Here is a 13,896-nt window from a genome sequence, read left to right as displayed (position 1 = left end):
GCCAAGCTTTCTTTCTTTACTCATTGCTGTAATCTGATAAACACATGCCTTCTTGTCCAGGCCATCTACCTTCCCTGGGTCCTGCTTGCATTCAACATGATAATCAGTGGCGGGTGAGTTGACCAGTTCATGCCATTTCTCCATCTGATAAGGCCTCCCATTAGCTCTTGGGCCTTTTGAGCATGTGAAAGTGGGTAGAAAGCACGTTCCAGTGGCTTCCATAAGAGATATATACAAAGGTGTCATAGCGCTGAAACGATCGACGATGACTAAACAACAGACAAAGCATGTTGTCAACATGTGTCCTTCCTGTCTATGTCCATTTAAGGAGATAGACTGGCAAGATGCGGCAGTGGCGGCGGCACCACTGTCACATGTCTTTGTAGGGCTCACAAACAGGACAGCACTCATATGAATGGGCTTATATTTAGCCCGATCTGTGCTACTGCTACATGTGTCCTGGCTGCCGGCTTGGTTCCTGATGGAATTGCTTGGTGAAACAACAGACGGTACCTAAATATCCTCAGTTCAACAAATGCATGCCTTCAAGCACACATTTCCTTTAAAAAAAGCAAACCTCTGCTCATTTGACTTCTTGCCGAGTAAGGTGAGCCGGTCTTGGACATAGCGCAATATGCAGGAGCCGGCATGATGAAAAGTTTGCCAATTCTGAAAACAGTGTAATCTGCAGTAACGTGTATAACGAAGGTCACATGGTGTGGGTTTCCATATCTTGCTGATTCGCCAGGCAGGGATGTAATCGCTATGCTGTGAAATTTGTTGCAGAAGGTTATTAACCCTTTGACGGTTTTTGCCGTACATCTACGGCCGCGGTTTTCTGTCCCGCAAGGTCTTCGCCGTACGGGTACGGTTTCGACCCTCCGTTTGAAATTTCGCGCCATAATGATGATGCACGCTTACTGGGAGGCGCTGCCACCTCTTAGGTCTTACAAGAAGAGTTTGAAATGTGTGCTACCTTCTTGGGGAGATAAACAGAACTGACTTCAAGCTTCAGCGCGTCGCGCAGACTGCGGCCACACCCCTTTTGCGGTTTCGGTTTCGCCGTGTGATCGCAACGGAGGCGCGCGAAACGTCATTTTTCTCTTTGTCGGCACTCTTGCAAATGCTGTGGAAGTTGATTTCTATCTTGATTGGCGCTGCTCTTAGCTTGTTTATAACCGCCGCTCGCGAGGTATTCTCGCTCTCAGCGGCAACGCGCTTTCGCGGTTTCGGTTCCGCCGCAACGGAGGCGCGCGAAACGTGATTTTTATCTTTGTCGGCACGCTATCGCAGGGGCGGCGGAAGTTGATTTCTATCTTGATTGGCACGGCTCTTAGCTCGTTTATCACCGCCGCTCATGAGGTATTGTCGCTCTCTGCGGCTGCGCGGAGACTCGTGTTTCAAGGAGTACCACACTCTAAAATACTATTGAACATATTGCAGTTCTGAGTGATGCCGACACCAAAATACTGTTCCATAATTTTTTTACTATTTATTCCCGACTTTATACATCTTGTACATTCAATATCCGCAATAAAATAATTTGACCACCCGGGAAAGTTTTTTTCAAAATAATTCGACCCTCAAAGGGTTAATAGTCTTGCAGGGTTAATTAAGCGCTTCACGTATACGTATTCTAAAATGTGCGTTGAAGCTGCACAATTTTTATGCTAGCGCAGTCGAACCCACTTATAACAATATTCAGGTGCCACGAAAATTCCATTGTTATAACCGATAATTGTTATAACCGGTTTGCATGAAAAAATCAAAATCGCGGGATGGCAGAGCTGTTGTGAGAAAACTATAATGGCGGGGAGGCCAGTGCCCCTCCCCACCACCTTCCTCCACCCGGCTGCTGATTGTGTTCACTCGTTTAACTGGTTTCTGAGCGCTCCGATCGTGTGTAACAAGCCGCGGCTCTCGGCGTTAAAGAATGGCACTGCTATAACAACTGCAGAGAGGTGTCACGAGTGGCAAGTGATATGCGAGTGCCGCCGAGGCATCGCTTTGGTGGCCATAAAGGGGCCTTTTAAAAATTGCTAGAATGCTACCACGGCAGCCTGTCAGCTTGAGAAATCCAGAAGAAACGCTAAGGTTGGATCGCCACAAGCATCACGATATATACTTCTCACTGGCTTGCACGAGAAAACCCTATGTCTCTCAGTCTTGCATGCTTTACGCGAAGCTTGCTGACATCCTTCTCCAAGCCTCCAGATGCTCCACGTAGTGCAGTGAAAGGTTCCTCATGAAAACGAAGCCCTGGTGCAACTGAATCATCTGCCGGGCCTCCTCTGAGGACAATGTTGAGGCAGCCTGCCCTACCTCATCGTCGCTGCCGTTGTCGCCGTCACTATCTGATGCAAGCATGGTCGCGACAATTGCCTCATCGGTTAGGGGCACTTCGTTTTCAAATCTACAGCCGTGTGCTTTCTTTTCACCAGCAACATCGTGCACTGCTGATGATTAGCGGGCGGATCAGCCATCTTCTGTTTCGGCAGTGAGAAACCGTGTGGCCAGGAATGATTTCGATGCAAACAACGAAGACCAACGTGAGTGATAAGCTGTTTGCAGAACTGCGCTGAATGAGGAGCCAGCGAGCAACATGCAAGCAACCTGCGAGCAATGCAGTTGGTGCGGTCCATTCGTATTTTGGAGGGCGGGGCAGCGTAGAGCTGCGGGCGCAGCCGAGCTGTGCGCACAGCGCATTCGTGTTTAGAGTGGGGGAGGGTGACGGGAAAGAGGCGCGCGGAGATGGCTAGAAAATGAGCATGCGGTGGCTGTTGTAGTAGCAGCCCATCGTGCAGTGGCTCGAATTTATCGTTTTCTTTATTTTCAAGGATTTCGCGTTTCACTACCATTCGACTTGGACACCCAGCAGCTAAACTTCATCGTTATAACCGATATGCGGCATTTGGGCATTGTAGTAAGTGGGTTATTTCACCATGGAAGACATACTAAAGTTGACGGTGCAGCAGCTTTGCATTGTTATAACCGATACAGTCGCCGACCGTTTATTCGGACCTCATGGGGACTGCGGAAATCTCCGAATATTAAACAGGTGTCCGAAAAAGCAGATTAGGAAAAAAAAAAGAAATCCTTTATTTCCATGCACTTATTCGAGCTCGGCAGTAGGCTTGAAGAAATCGTGAATGCGCCGTTGCATGATGTTCCGTTTACGCGCAATGAGATAAGCCTGAATCTCGGAGAGGGTCGTACAGTCACTATAGGCGGCTGAAAACGCAGTCACTGCTTGTACACATTCCACATGCGACGGCAGCATAGCACATGGTGCATCATATTCCTAATTGGAGTCATCGTCCAGCGGTGCAGCAGAAACCTGACGAATAATCTCGCCGTCGTCGAGTTCTGTGCATGTCAGTACAGTAGTGTCAGCACCTGTGAAACTGTCAAATGAGACGGTGTCCGGAATCGCAATGCAACCACTGCGCAGGTCTCGGCAGAACATTTTCGGCGTCAGTAGGGAGCACATTGGAAGGCAACAAATCCTAGGCCTGCCGGCACCCGCTTGCCGGCATTCCCCAGCGCAGTCTGCACGGGTACTGTCAGTGCCATTAGACACTCGACGCGATGTTTCTGTATGCCGTGTTAAATCGCCACAACCTCGACACAGCACACAATGCAAACTTCACCACGCCGTCATGCCAACACCAGTCGCACAAACGAAAAACGTGGCCTACTCACAGCGTCGTGCACGAAGAAACAAATCAGCTGCTGGATTGTCTTGACATGGCTTACTAAGCTGAGACCGGAACTGCAGTGGCCATGAACCAGGCAGAAACAACGATGATGAGCGGCGATTTGCAGTAGTGACACTTCATGGTGCAGAAAGGAGGCTTCGTTCAAAACAAGAATGGTGTTCAGCAAGTTTAACCATGCACCAGTCAGAGTCGGGTGCATGGTGCTCTCGATCGAGTTGGCTCAAGGAGTGTCCGCAAAATCAGACAAGAGGTTGCAACGTGTACATTATGGTATATATCAAGAATGGCGGTGCCGTGAAGCAGACCGAATAATCGAGCATGTCCGAATTTTTGGAGTCTGAAAAATCAGTCGGCGACTGTAATTTGCAACAGCAGCTTGTTAAAGAAATCGGTCTGTATGTGTCTCTGTGCAACCTATTGCCACCTTTGGGAATCGAGATTACTTTTGCGACGAGCCAGTCTGAAGATAATGCAGCTGCTTGAAGTGACGCCGTAAAAATCCTGTGTAAGAACGGAGCTAGTTGGGCAGCAAATCATTTTAGAAATGTAGTGGAAATATTATCGGGGCCAAGCGTCTTTTTTTGTCAATGTTCAAGTGCAGGTTCAGTATGCCTGGCTCAGTTATAACTATGTCAGGCATCGATGAATCAGATGCAAACGAAGCATCACTTGTGCGGGGAGAGCGTGTGAACACAGATCGGAAATGAGCATTAAAAGCATTAGCAATAGTGTGTGCATCATGGGTAAGAGATCCTTCGATTTCAATTTGCACTATTGGGTTTTCAGGTTTTGACAGATAGTGACAGAATTTGTGCGGCTGTCTGTGCGTGAAGTTCATCAGAGTATTCGAGAAAAAGTTATCCCTCGCGTTTTTTAATTCAAACATCAATGCAGCCGAAAGATGCGCAATTTCCAGTGGGTTTTGTTTTTTCCTGCGCATCCTTCACAATTTTCTTTTCAAGTGGATGATACTGCGGGTAATCCAGGGTGTTTTTCTATTTGTTCGTTTACGTATTGTGGGGATACAATTTTCTTCACTATGTTTTATGGCACCCTTCAATTTCGCCCACAATCTATTAACATCATATAAAGGCAGTGTTGTGAAATCCTCATACACAGTTTCTAAATAATCTATGATGCTGAGATCATCTGCTGTTCTATAATCTTTAAAATCAATGTAAGGATGATCTTGGTGACCCGCCTGTGACGTTCATTGACGCACTCGCTCATTACGCGAGTGTGATCATTATGCTAGTAAATATAGTAAATCGTTCATAACCTGTTCGATTCTACTGATACAAAGCATGCTCATTTCATTTCCACCAACTTGATCTGCGGGTTGTCAATACCTTTAAGCGCTGCGATACCCACATCAAATCAAATAGCCCGAAAGTGTGTTCTCTGTAATATAAGCAAGCAAGCAACAACAACAAAAGATGCTGCAGCACTGCCATTGCATCAAAATGGCCGCCTCATACGCGCTTCGAGCCTAGCTGCCCTAGCTTTCTCCATGTGTTATAGTATGTGTGCTTAGGCAATGCTTCCTTTGGCTTAGGTTAATGCACCATCTGTCTTCCAGTCTGTCTTCCGTGAAGTACCGACTGTAAAGACATGTCGAGTTCATCACGATGCTGCCATTAACAGGAAGGCGATCACGTGTTTGCAAATGGAAGGAAATCGGGCCGCAGCACGGGTGCTCAGAGTTCCCGAAGCGGGACTGGCGCAAACAGGAGAGGCGTTTTACACCGGCAGCTGCTACATACAACGCAGCAGCACGGTTCCTAACTTGAAAGCGATCTGTGACGGTGGCAAGAGTCTGCGCATCTAGGCGCACCACCCTGTGTTCTCATAGCTTAGGTTGCATCGAAGCAAGAGGCCACACAAAGGCTTGGAAGCAAGAGGCTACACAAAGGTCAATTCCTTCGCTCCTGCCACCGCGCTTCCTCACTCCAGCATTTAAAGAGTTTCCGCGGTCGTTGAGTGAGACGTGTTCATGTTTGCTTGCGTGCGCATGACACCATGCTTGTTAAAGGGACACTAAAGGCAAATACTATGTCAAGCTAAAGGGATGGATTAATGCTCGATTAGTGCTATCGTAATCTATGCTTTGCCTTTTGGGTGAAACTGCAGCTTTTTTTATTTATTGCAACTTTTGTGCATTCGGAATAAATCTATTGTGTTTTTCCAAACAAGCAAAAATTGTATTTCAGTATGAAAGAATGAGGTGCGCGGTATTGTAAAGGACTTTTTTTTTTTCACGGAAAACGGATGCGCATTACAATCAAGGGCGCATTAGAATTGAGTAAATACAGTAAGCAGAGGAACAGCCATTGAGAAACACAGACATTTGTCTAGATCAAGAGATTATGAGCAACATTGAGCACTCTCCTAAAGTCTTAAATATGTAGATAGTAATTTTGTTCCTATTGATTGCTAAGGCCAGGTCATGCGTAAATTCAACTAATTGCGTTGTACAAGAAAGCCCCATCCTAAATCGATGCTGACTAAAATGAAGAAGGTTATTGTGTCCGAGATGAGACATGATGCTACAATAAATCACGTGTTCTGTAACCTTACACGTAATGCTGGTTAAGGACACAAGTCTGTTCTTCTCATCTCTGTTTCTCTGCCCACTTTTATGCACTCGTATATGCGGGCCAGTTTCCAATCACCAGGCAGAAAACGCTCATTTGCCATTGCATGCTTCACATCACAAGCCACTGTAGCCATGGTCATCCTCAATAAACAGCACTCAAGAGTGGCGCTCACACAATCCATGAATGCTGCCTTTGGAATCCTTTGACTGCAGTTTTCTACTTGAAGAACAGTGACGTATAGGTAGCAAATGAAATAGCTCCACCTGAACATGATACACGAGTAGTAACTGAAATGGCTGAAGTAAGGAAATTTAGCTCCCATGACTTATGTCCTTGTCAGTATGTGTTGAATGTTAACAAAGTACCACAGCTTTTCCTAAAATTGTTCATGTATTGTCTGCCCTCCTCCTGTCCCTTTATTTTCATCTTTTTCAGGGGCCTGTATGAGCTTATCGGCATCCTGGTGGGACACCTCTACTTCTTCCTCATGTTCAAGTATCCACAGGAGTTTGGTGGCCGCAACCTTCTCCAAGTGCCCTCCATCTTGTGAGTGGGAACGCCGGTGCCAGCGCGGGCTCACGTTAGAGCCCATTGGGGCAGGTTGCCATTACCGACTCACATAGGAGTCGTCTTGCGAAAGATAGGCCGGTAAAATATCCTTCAAGGCATACTAAAGATAAAAGATATTGAACGGCACTAGTAAATTACCCATCTATGATATTTGCAATATCTGCTCTTACCATGATGGAGACTTCGCAAGGTTGGAAAGGCACAAAAATCGAAGATGAGCGCCACCTTGGTGTTCCCATACCAGTTTGCCGTGACATTGTGTATCTGGGCACCATCTGCTCATGCCTAGACAATTCTGTGTTAGTGAAGATGGGCTGTGTAATATTTCAGAAGAGGTAACCTAGCAAGTTTCAAGAACCTTTATTGAGCCACTAGAGCCCTAATACTAAAGATTACTTTGAAATCCGTGATGTCAGGCTGATATACAGTCACCGACCGTTTATTCGGACCTCACGGGGACTGCAGAAATGTCCGAATAAACAGGTGTCGGAAAAGTCAGATTAAGAAAAAGAAAATGAAATCCTTTATTTCCACACGCTTATTCGGGCTCGGCAGTAGGCTTGAAATCGTGAGTGCACCGTTGCACGCTGTTTTGTTTATGCGCAATCAGATAAGCCTGAATCTCGGAGAGGGTCTTACGGTCACTATAGGCGGCTGAAAGCACAGTCACCGCTTGCGCACGCTCCGCATGCGACGGCAGCGTAGCACATGGTGCATCATCTTCCGTCTCGGAGTCGTCGTCCGGCAGTGCAGCAGAAACCTGACGAATGATCTCGCCGTCGTCGAGTTCTGCTCATGTCAGTACAGCAGTGTCAGCACCTGTGAAACTGTCAAATGAGACGGTGTCCGGAATCGCAATGCAACCACTGCGCAGGTCTCGGCAGAACATTTTCCGCGTCAGTAGGGAGCACATCGGAAGGCGACAAATCTTAGGCCTTCCGGCACCCGCTTGTCGGCATTCCCCAGCGAAGTCAGCGCGGGCACTGTCGGCGCCATTAGACACTTGACGCGATGTTTTCGTACGCCGCGTTGGATCACCGCAACCTCGACACAGCACACAAAGCAAACACCACCATGCCGACACCAATCGCACAAACGAAAAACGTGGCCTGCTCGCAGCGTCATGCATGAAAGAAACAAATCAGCTGCTGGATTGTCTTGACATGGCTTGCTAAGCTGAAACTGGAACTGCTGTACGGCCACTCTATCAAACCAGGCAGAAACAATGATGAGCGGGGATTTCCAGTAGCGCCACTTCGTGGGGCAGCAAGGAGGCTCCGTTTAAAACAAAAATGGCATTCAGCAAGTCGAACTATGCGCCGGTCAGAGTCAATGCATGATGCCCTCGATTGAGTTGGCTCAAGGAGTGTCCGAAAAATCAGGCGAGAGGTTGCAAGGTGTCCGAACTTTCGGCAGTTGTTATACATTGTGGTCTATGGGGAGAATGGCGGTGCCGCGAAGCTGACCGAATAATTGGGCGTGTCCGAATTTTATGAGTCTGGAAAATCGGTCAGCGCCTGTAGTACCTGAGATGGTGTTCCAGCATGAAATTCAATAACTATAACTTTGGCCTTCATGTTCTCCTCCGGTAATTAATTGTTTTCCTTGAGATAAAAGAAGCACAGTGAAAGAAACTTCATTAGTCGGAACTGATGTAGTGTTCCTCTTTAGTGGCACTTTAAGAGTAAATTAATATTGTGAAACGCGGCACCAAGGAAGGTGAAGGGTGGGCAAAGGAGCTAACACGAGCATCAGCATCATGCCGTCAGCGCTCCTCCTATCATTTTGTTCACTGCTGACCTCGTCTGTATTGGTGCTGAATTCCAAGATCACAGAACCAGTTTGTCCGTCTTTTGGTTTCGTGATATCCTCTTCAGTCACGAATTATTTACTGTTTATAAATGTGGCAAAGTTACATAATTTTATTCTTAAGTGCCACAGACTTCATTGAAAAGAAAGTCAAGGTGGTAGGCTGATGCTTTGTTTGTATGTATTCATTGTGTCCTTGTAATTACAGACTAATGAAATATTGATTTATCAAACATGTTACCTTTTCTTTCATGCAACAATTCAGTCAGTGGCTCGAAGTTCATGCACTAGTTAATTATTGCCTGCAAGCAATACAAGAAAGGAGAAGTTATTCATTTATGATTGATGGCGATATGCAGCATGCCAAACATCCTGTCAAACGTGGTAGTAATGCCTCAGCAAAGTGGAGGTTACTGCACATAACAACACTCACAATCTTTACAAAGAGTTGACAGTCACTTTAGCATAGACTAAAGAGGATGAGAGAGAGCCTGCATGCTAATGAGTCATTAATTTACTTGACATTCTGGTTCGAATGTGTTGCGACTACCTATTACTTATTTTCTCCCACCAAAGGTTGTGGGGACAAGTCCCACCAATATTCGTGGGTTTGACCGTCAGTGGTGGCATCATCATTTTTGGTGCCATTGAACTTTGGTCCCACCAAGAGTCATGGGTTCAGCTACAACCTGTGGTCGTAGGCTCGACTCCCACCACAGGTTGTGGGTTTCACCATCAATTTTGGTGCCATTGAATTTTCGTGCCATAACACCAGATGGTAAACTTTTCTGTAATGCCGGACAACGGATTTTTCGACCCATGAGGCACATAAGGCTTTCACCTTGGAACATCTCCATTCGAGCATGCACGGCTCGTCCACATCATAGCTTCGGGCAGCAGCTTTGTTCCCCCCTCTTTTCAGCGCTGCTGATACAGTAAAACCTTGTTAATTTGGATTTCCTGCAACCAAATAAAATGTCTGAATTAACAGAATGTCGAATTACCGAGAGTGTCAACAAAGCAATAAACATGTGCTTACTGCATCAACATGCTTTTATTTACTAAATGTATCAGCAAATCCTGTTTCTATTTTGCGCAAGATCAGTGCAGAAGCAGCAATTCTCATCATCTAGAGACTGATTAGCGCTCGCAGCACTGAATGCCTCACGACTTCCTTCGCAGTGCCAGCCGCAGCACACATCCGAGACACAGTTTTCACTACTGTGCGCACATCCCAATTATTTTTTCACCATTATTTCTTATTATTATTTCAATTATTTTTTCATTATTAAAGCTGGATGCTAACAGATTGTTGGTCCATCACGATGTAGCTGGTGCTCTTCATCCTCCAGAGCTTTGGACAGAGTCCTACGAAAGTACTGTTTACCGCCACCGCTGTGGAAGAAACCGCGATCGCCATTGATGCGATCGTGGGTGGTGACTACACAGTTATGAAGGCACATGGCCGCCACGGTCTTATGCACAGTGGTAAACACATGAATAAAGGCTTTAAAGGCATAGGTAGGCACGAAACGTCCTGGCGTTGCTGTCATTGGTGTACAATTACCGCTGACGGCTATGGCGATCTGGACTCCACCGTTTTAGTTGGATGCTAACACCGTTGTTTGCTCTTCTGCGTCGCACCATTTGCAGCGCTCCGCACAATCTGAATGAAGCGATGTACGAACCAAATATGCCCGAAATAATGCGAGTTTGATTGCGTTACAAAATTCACCGAGGATTGCGATACTCCCTAATATGAAATTTGAATGGAGCTCTATACGAGTTTTCATTTCGCGATATATTGGCAGGCACGAACAGTCTTATCTCATGCGGCACATGGCAAACGAGGGAAGTGTGGCATGGCTGCCTTGCTAATCGAGAAAATGCGAGAGGCAACGTGCCAGCGACACGTGGGCACAACTCAAAGTAGCCACCACAGACAGGCCTCCACTCATGCAACGCGTTGCTTTGACACACTCACCACATGTCTTATTCATGGCATCATCGCGGAGCTATTGTCGATGCAGAAAGCCCTGTGCACACAAGCGGCAAAATGTGCATAACGCGCCACCGGCGTAAAAGCACGGTTGTGGCAGTCGCGTGACAACTTGAAAATCTCGCCTCCCTTCTGTAGGTCCGAGATGTCACATGCTTTTTCTTTCGTCTGCTGACTGTTCGGTGCTGTGTTTACATTCTTCATCCTTTGTTCTTAGCGTGAGTCATGTCTTGCGAAGATGGCATTGTTGCCACTGATCATAATTATGTTGGTGTGCTCTCTTCTGTTGCGGCGTCTCCACGTTCCAAAGTCAAGGAAGAGGAGGTACTGGGTTTCGCCTCCGCGTACTTGTTCAGGGTCTGTTTTGTACAGAATGTGATATGGTGCACCGTCTCCTAAAGCTTTTCCATCAGCATATCTCTGTTTAGACTCATCATTGTAAAAAACAATCTCAAACAGTAACAATTGAAACAAGTGCGAGCTAGACCATACCAAGCAAACCAAACAAGCAAGAGCTGACAAGAGCAAATGATAGTACGAAATGAGCGGTTCAGCTGAGACCAGATACGAGTACGCATGGAGTGGTCAGGCAGGTCCGCATGACACCAGTTTCCCGCACACGCGTCACCGGAGGGGCCACTCTCATTGGTCTCCGCCGTCTGCGGCTCGCGTCTTTCATCTCCCGCTCCGTGTTCGCTCTTTCATCCTTCACTGTTGTCCTCATTCACTCAGTTACGCCAATGCTCGCCGCAGGAACAGGCATCCAAGAGCTGCGCTCTAATAATGCGTACACCTACCAAAACCGAAGGACGAGTTCAAATTATCCAATTTTCTGAATTATCAAGGGTCGAATTAATGAGGTTTTACTGTATGACTGGATTCACGTGACAGACATTATCGTGGACGAATCAGTCACGTATCATGTGACATGAACCGGGCCACTCAGCAGCTAGCATTCGCATGACAGTGGATGACGGTGCAGGCGGAGCAGCCCTCGCATGGGCAATTGGGACAGAGCTGAAAAGTCCCAGTAGTTATTTGGCTCTCAGCCGTATCGTGAAGCACCTCATGTGAACCAAGGGTCCATAGTGGAAATGGGGGACATATGATCACGTGATATGCAGTCCGCAAGTTCCAAGTCGTGATTTGCTCCGCCATGTGAATACAGCTTTATCTTCAGCTTCTGCTGCGAAGTACGGCCGTTGAGCACAGCTCATCATGATCCGAGTTCTCGTTTTCCAGCACTATTTCCTAACTACTGAATGCAATGTGGCCATCGGCGAAAAGGAGGCGACCATGAGGGATGGGAGAAGGGAGCTTCGACACTCAGGGATGGCGAGATGACTGCCTAGAAGATAATGAAACTTCAAATGGTGGAGAACCTTCTCTTGAAGTGCGACTTTGCAGCAGCAGAGTACCACACTGCCGTGAAGCCATGCCTCAAGGCAAAATTTGTGTACAACCTGCACCCTGGCTTTACTGTGAATACTGTGAATATGGTGCGGGTTACAGTCAGAAATAAGGTAAACCTGCAGATGTCAGTGGGCAGCTGTTGCTCTGGTGAATCCTGTGAGACACTCCTCCAGCTTAAGTCTATTCTGTTTCACTGAAGCGATTCATTAAAATGTTTGAGAATTTTTGAGAATTTGAGAATTTCCACCATGGCACTCAGCAAAACTACGGGTAACGTTCAGCGATCCGATAACTTCCCCGAGAGCAGGTGCTTGGGAGGGCTCGTTAGCGTCGTCGTCGTCGTCGTCACTGTCATCACACATGGTCGCATCAGTGGTAGCTTCACTCTCCAAGTCTGAGTAGCACATTTGGTGGTCATTTTCAAAGTTAAGGTACTCAGCGAAGCCGACTGCACCAAATTCGCTATCCTCTGCACAGAGTGCATTGATGCAGTCGCAATACTCGGCTCCTTCTTCATCAAGTGCACATGAATAATAAGCATCAGCATCGACGGTGCTTTCCTTCGAGAAGCCAGCGTGTCCAAAACACTGCATGATCAAAGTGGATTCCACTTCCTTCCATGCAGACACAATAAGACATATGGCCCCGAGGAGGTCAATAAGAGTACTCCTTGCCATTGTCGTAGCAAAGGAGCATGCGCTTGAGCAGGTGGTGGCGGTAAATCTTCCTCGTGTGGTGAATGACGCCTTGGTTCATTGGCTGTGAGATCGGCGTGGTGTCCGGAAGAAGAAATACCATCCTGATAGCTTTCATGTGTGGGATGTCACCATGCGCCGGGCAATTATCAACAACGTAGAGTACATTGCTGCTTGTGGCCGCGAACTTGCGATCAAGCTGCCGAACATAATCTTCAAATATTGCGCCTGTGACCCAGGCTTTCTTGTTGTGCCGGTAGATAAGCTCATCCCTTGGTGGCAGCTGTGCATATTTAAAGCAGCGAGGCTTCCCATTCTTTTCAACTACAAACAGTGGCAGCTTGTGTTTACTGCACATGTTCGTGCCGAAGTTAATTCTTTCCTTGCCCTACTTTCGACCCTTGAACGCAGTGTCCTTTGCTGTGGACGTTTTTGTGGGCAGCATCTTGTAAAAAAAGCTGCCTCGTCAAGGTTGTTCACATCGTCTGCACCGTACTCGCTAAGCAACAGAGCCAACGTGTTTCTTCCAGTCGTCGACGACGCTCTCATTTGTGCTGCCGCTCTCACCACAGACGGCTACGAAGGTCAAATTATTGCGCTCTTTAAAACGTCTGAACCGTCCATTGCTACACTTCAACTCTTTTTGCCCAAGTTGTAGAGCCAAGTTGTTGGCCTTCTCCCACAGTATCGTTTCATTGATGAGAAGGTGGGCTGCATTTGCTTTCTGCAGCCAGCGATGTAAAGCTGATTCTGCATCTTGATACGTGGGAGCTCGCAACCGCTTCGAAGAATATGTCTTACTGTGTTCCTCCAGTACCTTCGGCTTGTTCTTCAATATTGTGGACAACGTAGAGAGGCGCACGCTGTGCCTTTCAGCCAGCTCAGCTTGGAACATGTGTTCTTATCCGCTTCTTGGATCAAGCAGAACTTCTGCTGCAGCGTTAAAGTCTTATACTTTGGCATCTTCACTCACTGGCTGGCACCTCTGCACAGTTCAGAAAAAAAAAATGAAACACTAGCTGCAACACCCCTAACCACGGCACACAAAGAAATGGCGCAGGCCGACGTTGCGCATACACACGTTGCCGCAGGCG

At 47.1% G+C, this 13,896-nt stretch overlaps 1 protein-coding gene across 1 annotated transcript in view; it reads left to right on the top strand.

The window, feature by feature from the left end:
- The window catches only part of Der-1 (derlin 1), a 31,697-nt gene that overhangs the window by 15,105 nt on the left and 2,696 nt on the right, over window positions 1-13,896 (top strand). The window contains exons 6-7 of the mRNA XM_065429975.2: window positions 61-113; window positions 6,752-6,862. Of these exons, the coding sequence (XP_065286047.1) occupies window positions 61-113; window positions 6,752-6,862 (164 nt within the window). The remainder of the gene's footprint in view (window positions 1-60; window positions 114-6,751; window positions 6,863-13,896) is intronic.

The sequence above is a fragment of the Dermacentor albipictus genome, chromosome 5 (assembly GCF_038994185.2).
Source record: "Dermacentor albipictus isolate Rhodes 1998 colony chromosome 5, USDA_Dalb.pri_finalv2, whole genome shotgun sequence".
Lineage (NCBI taxonomy): Eukaryota > Metazoa > Arthropoda > Arachnida > Ixodida > Ixodidae > Dermacentor > Dermacentor albipictus.
Note: the sequence above shows the minus strand (reverse complement) of the source record. Positions and strands in the feature narration are given on the sequence as shown.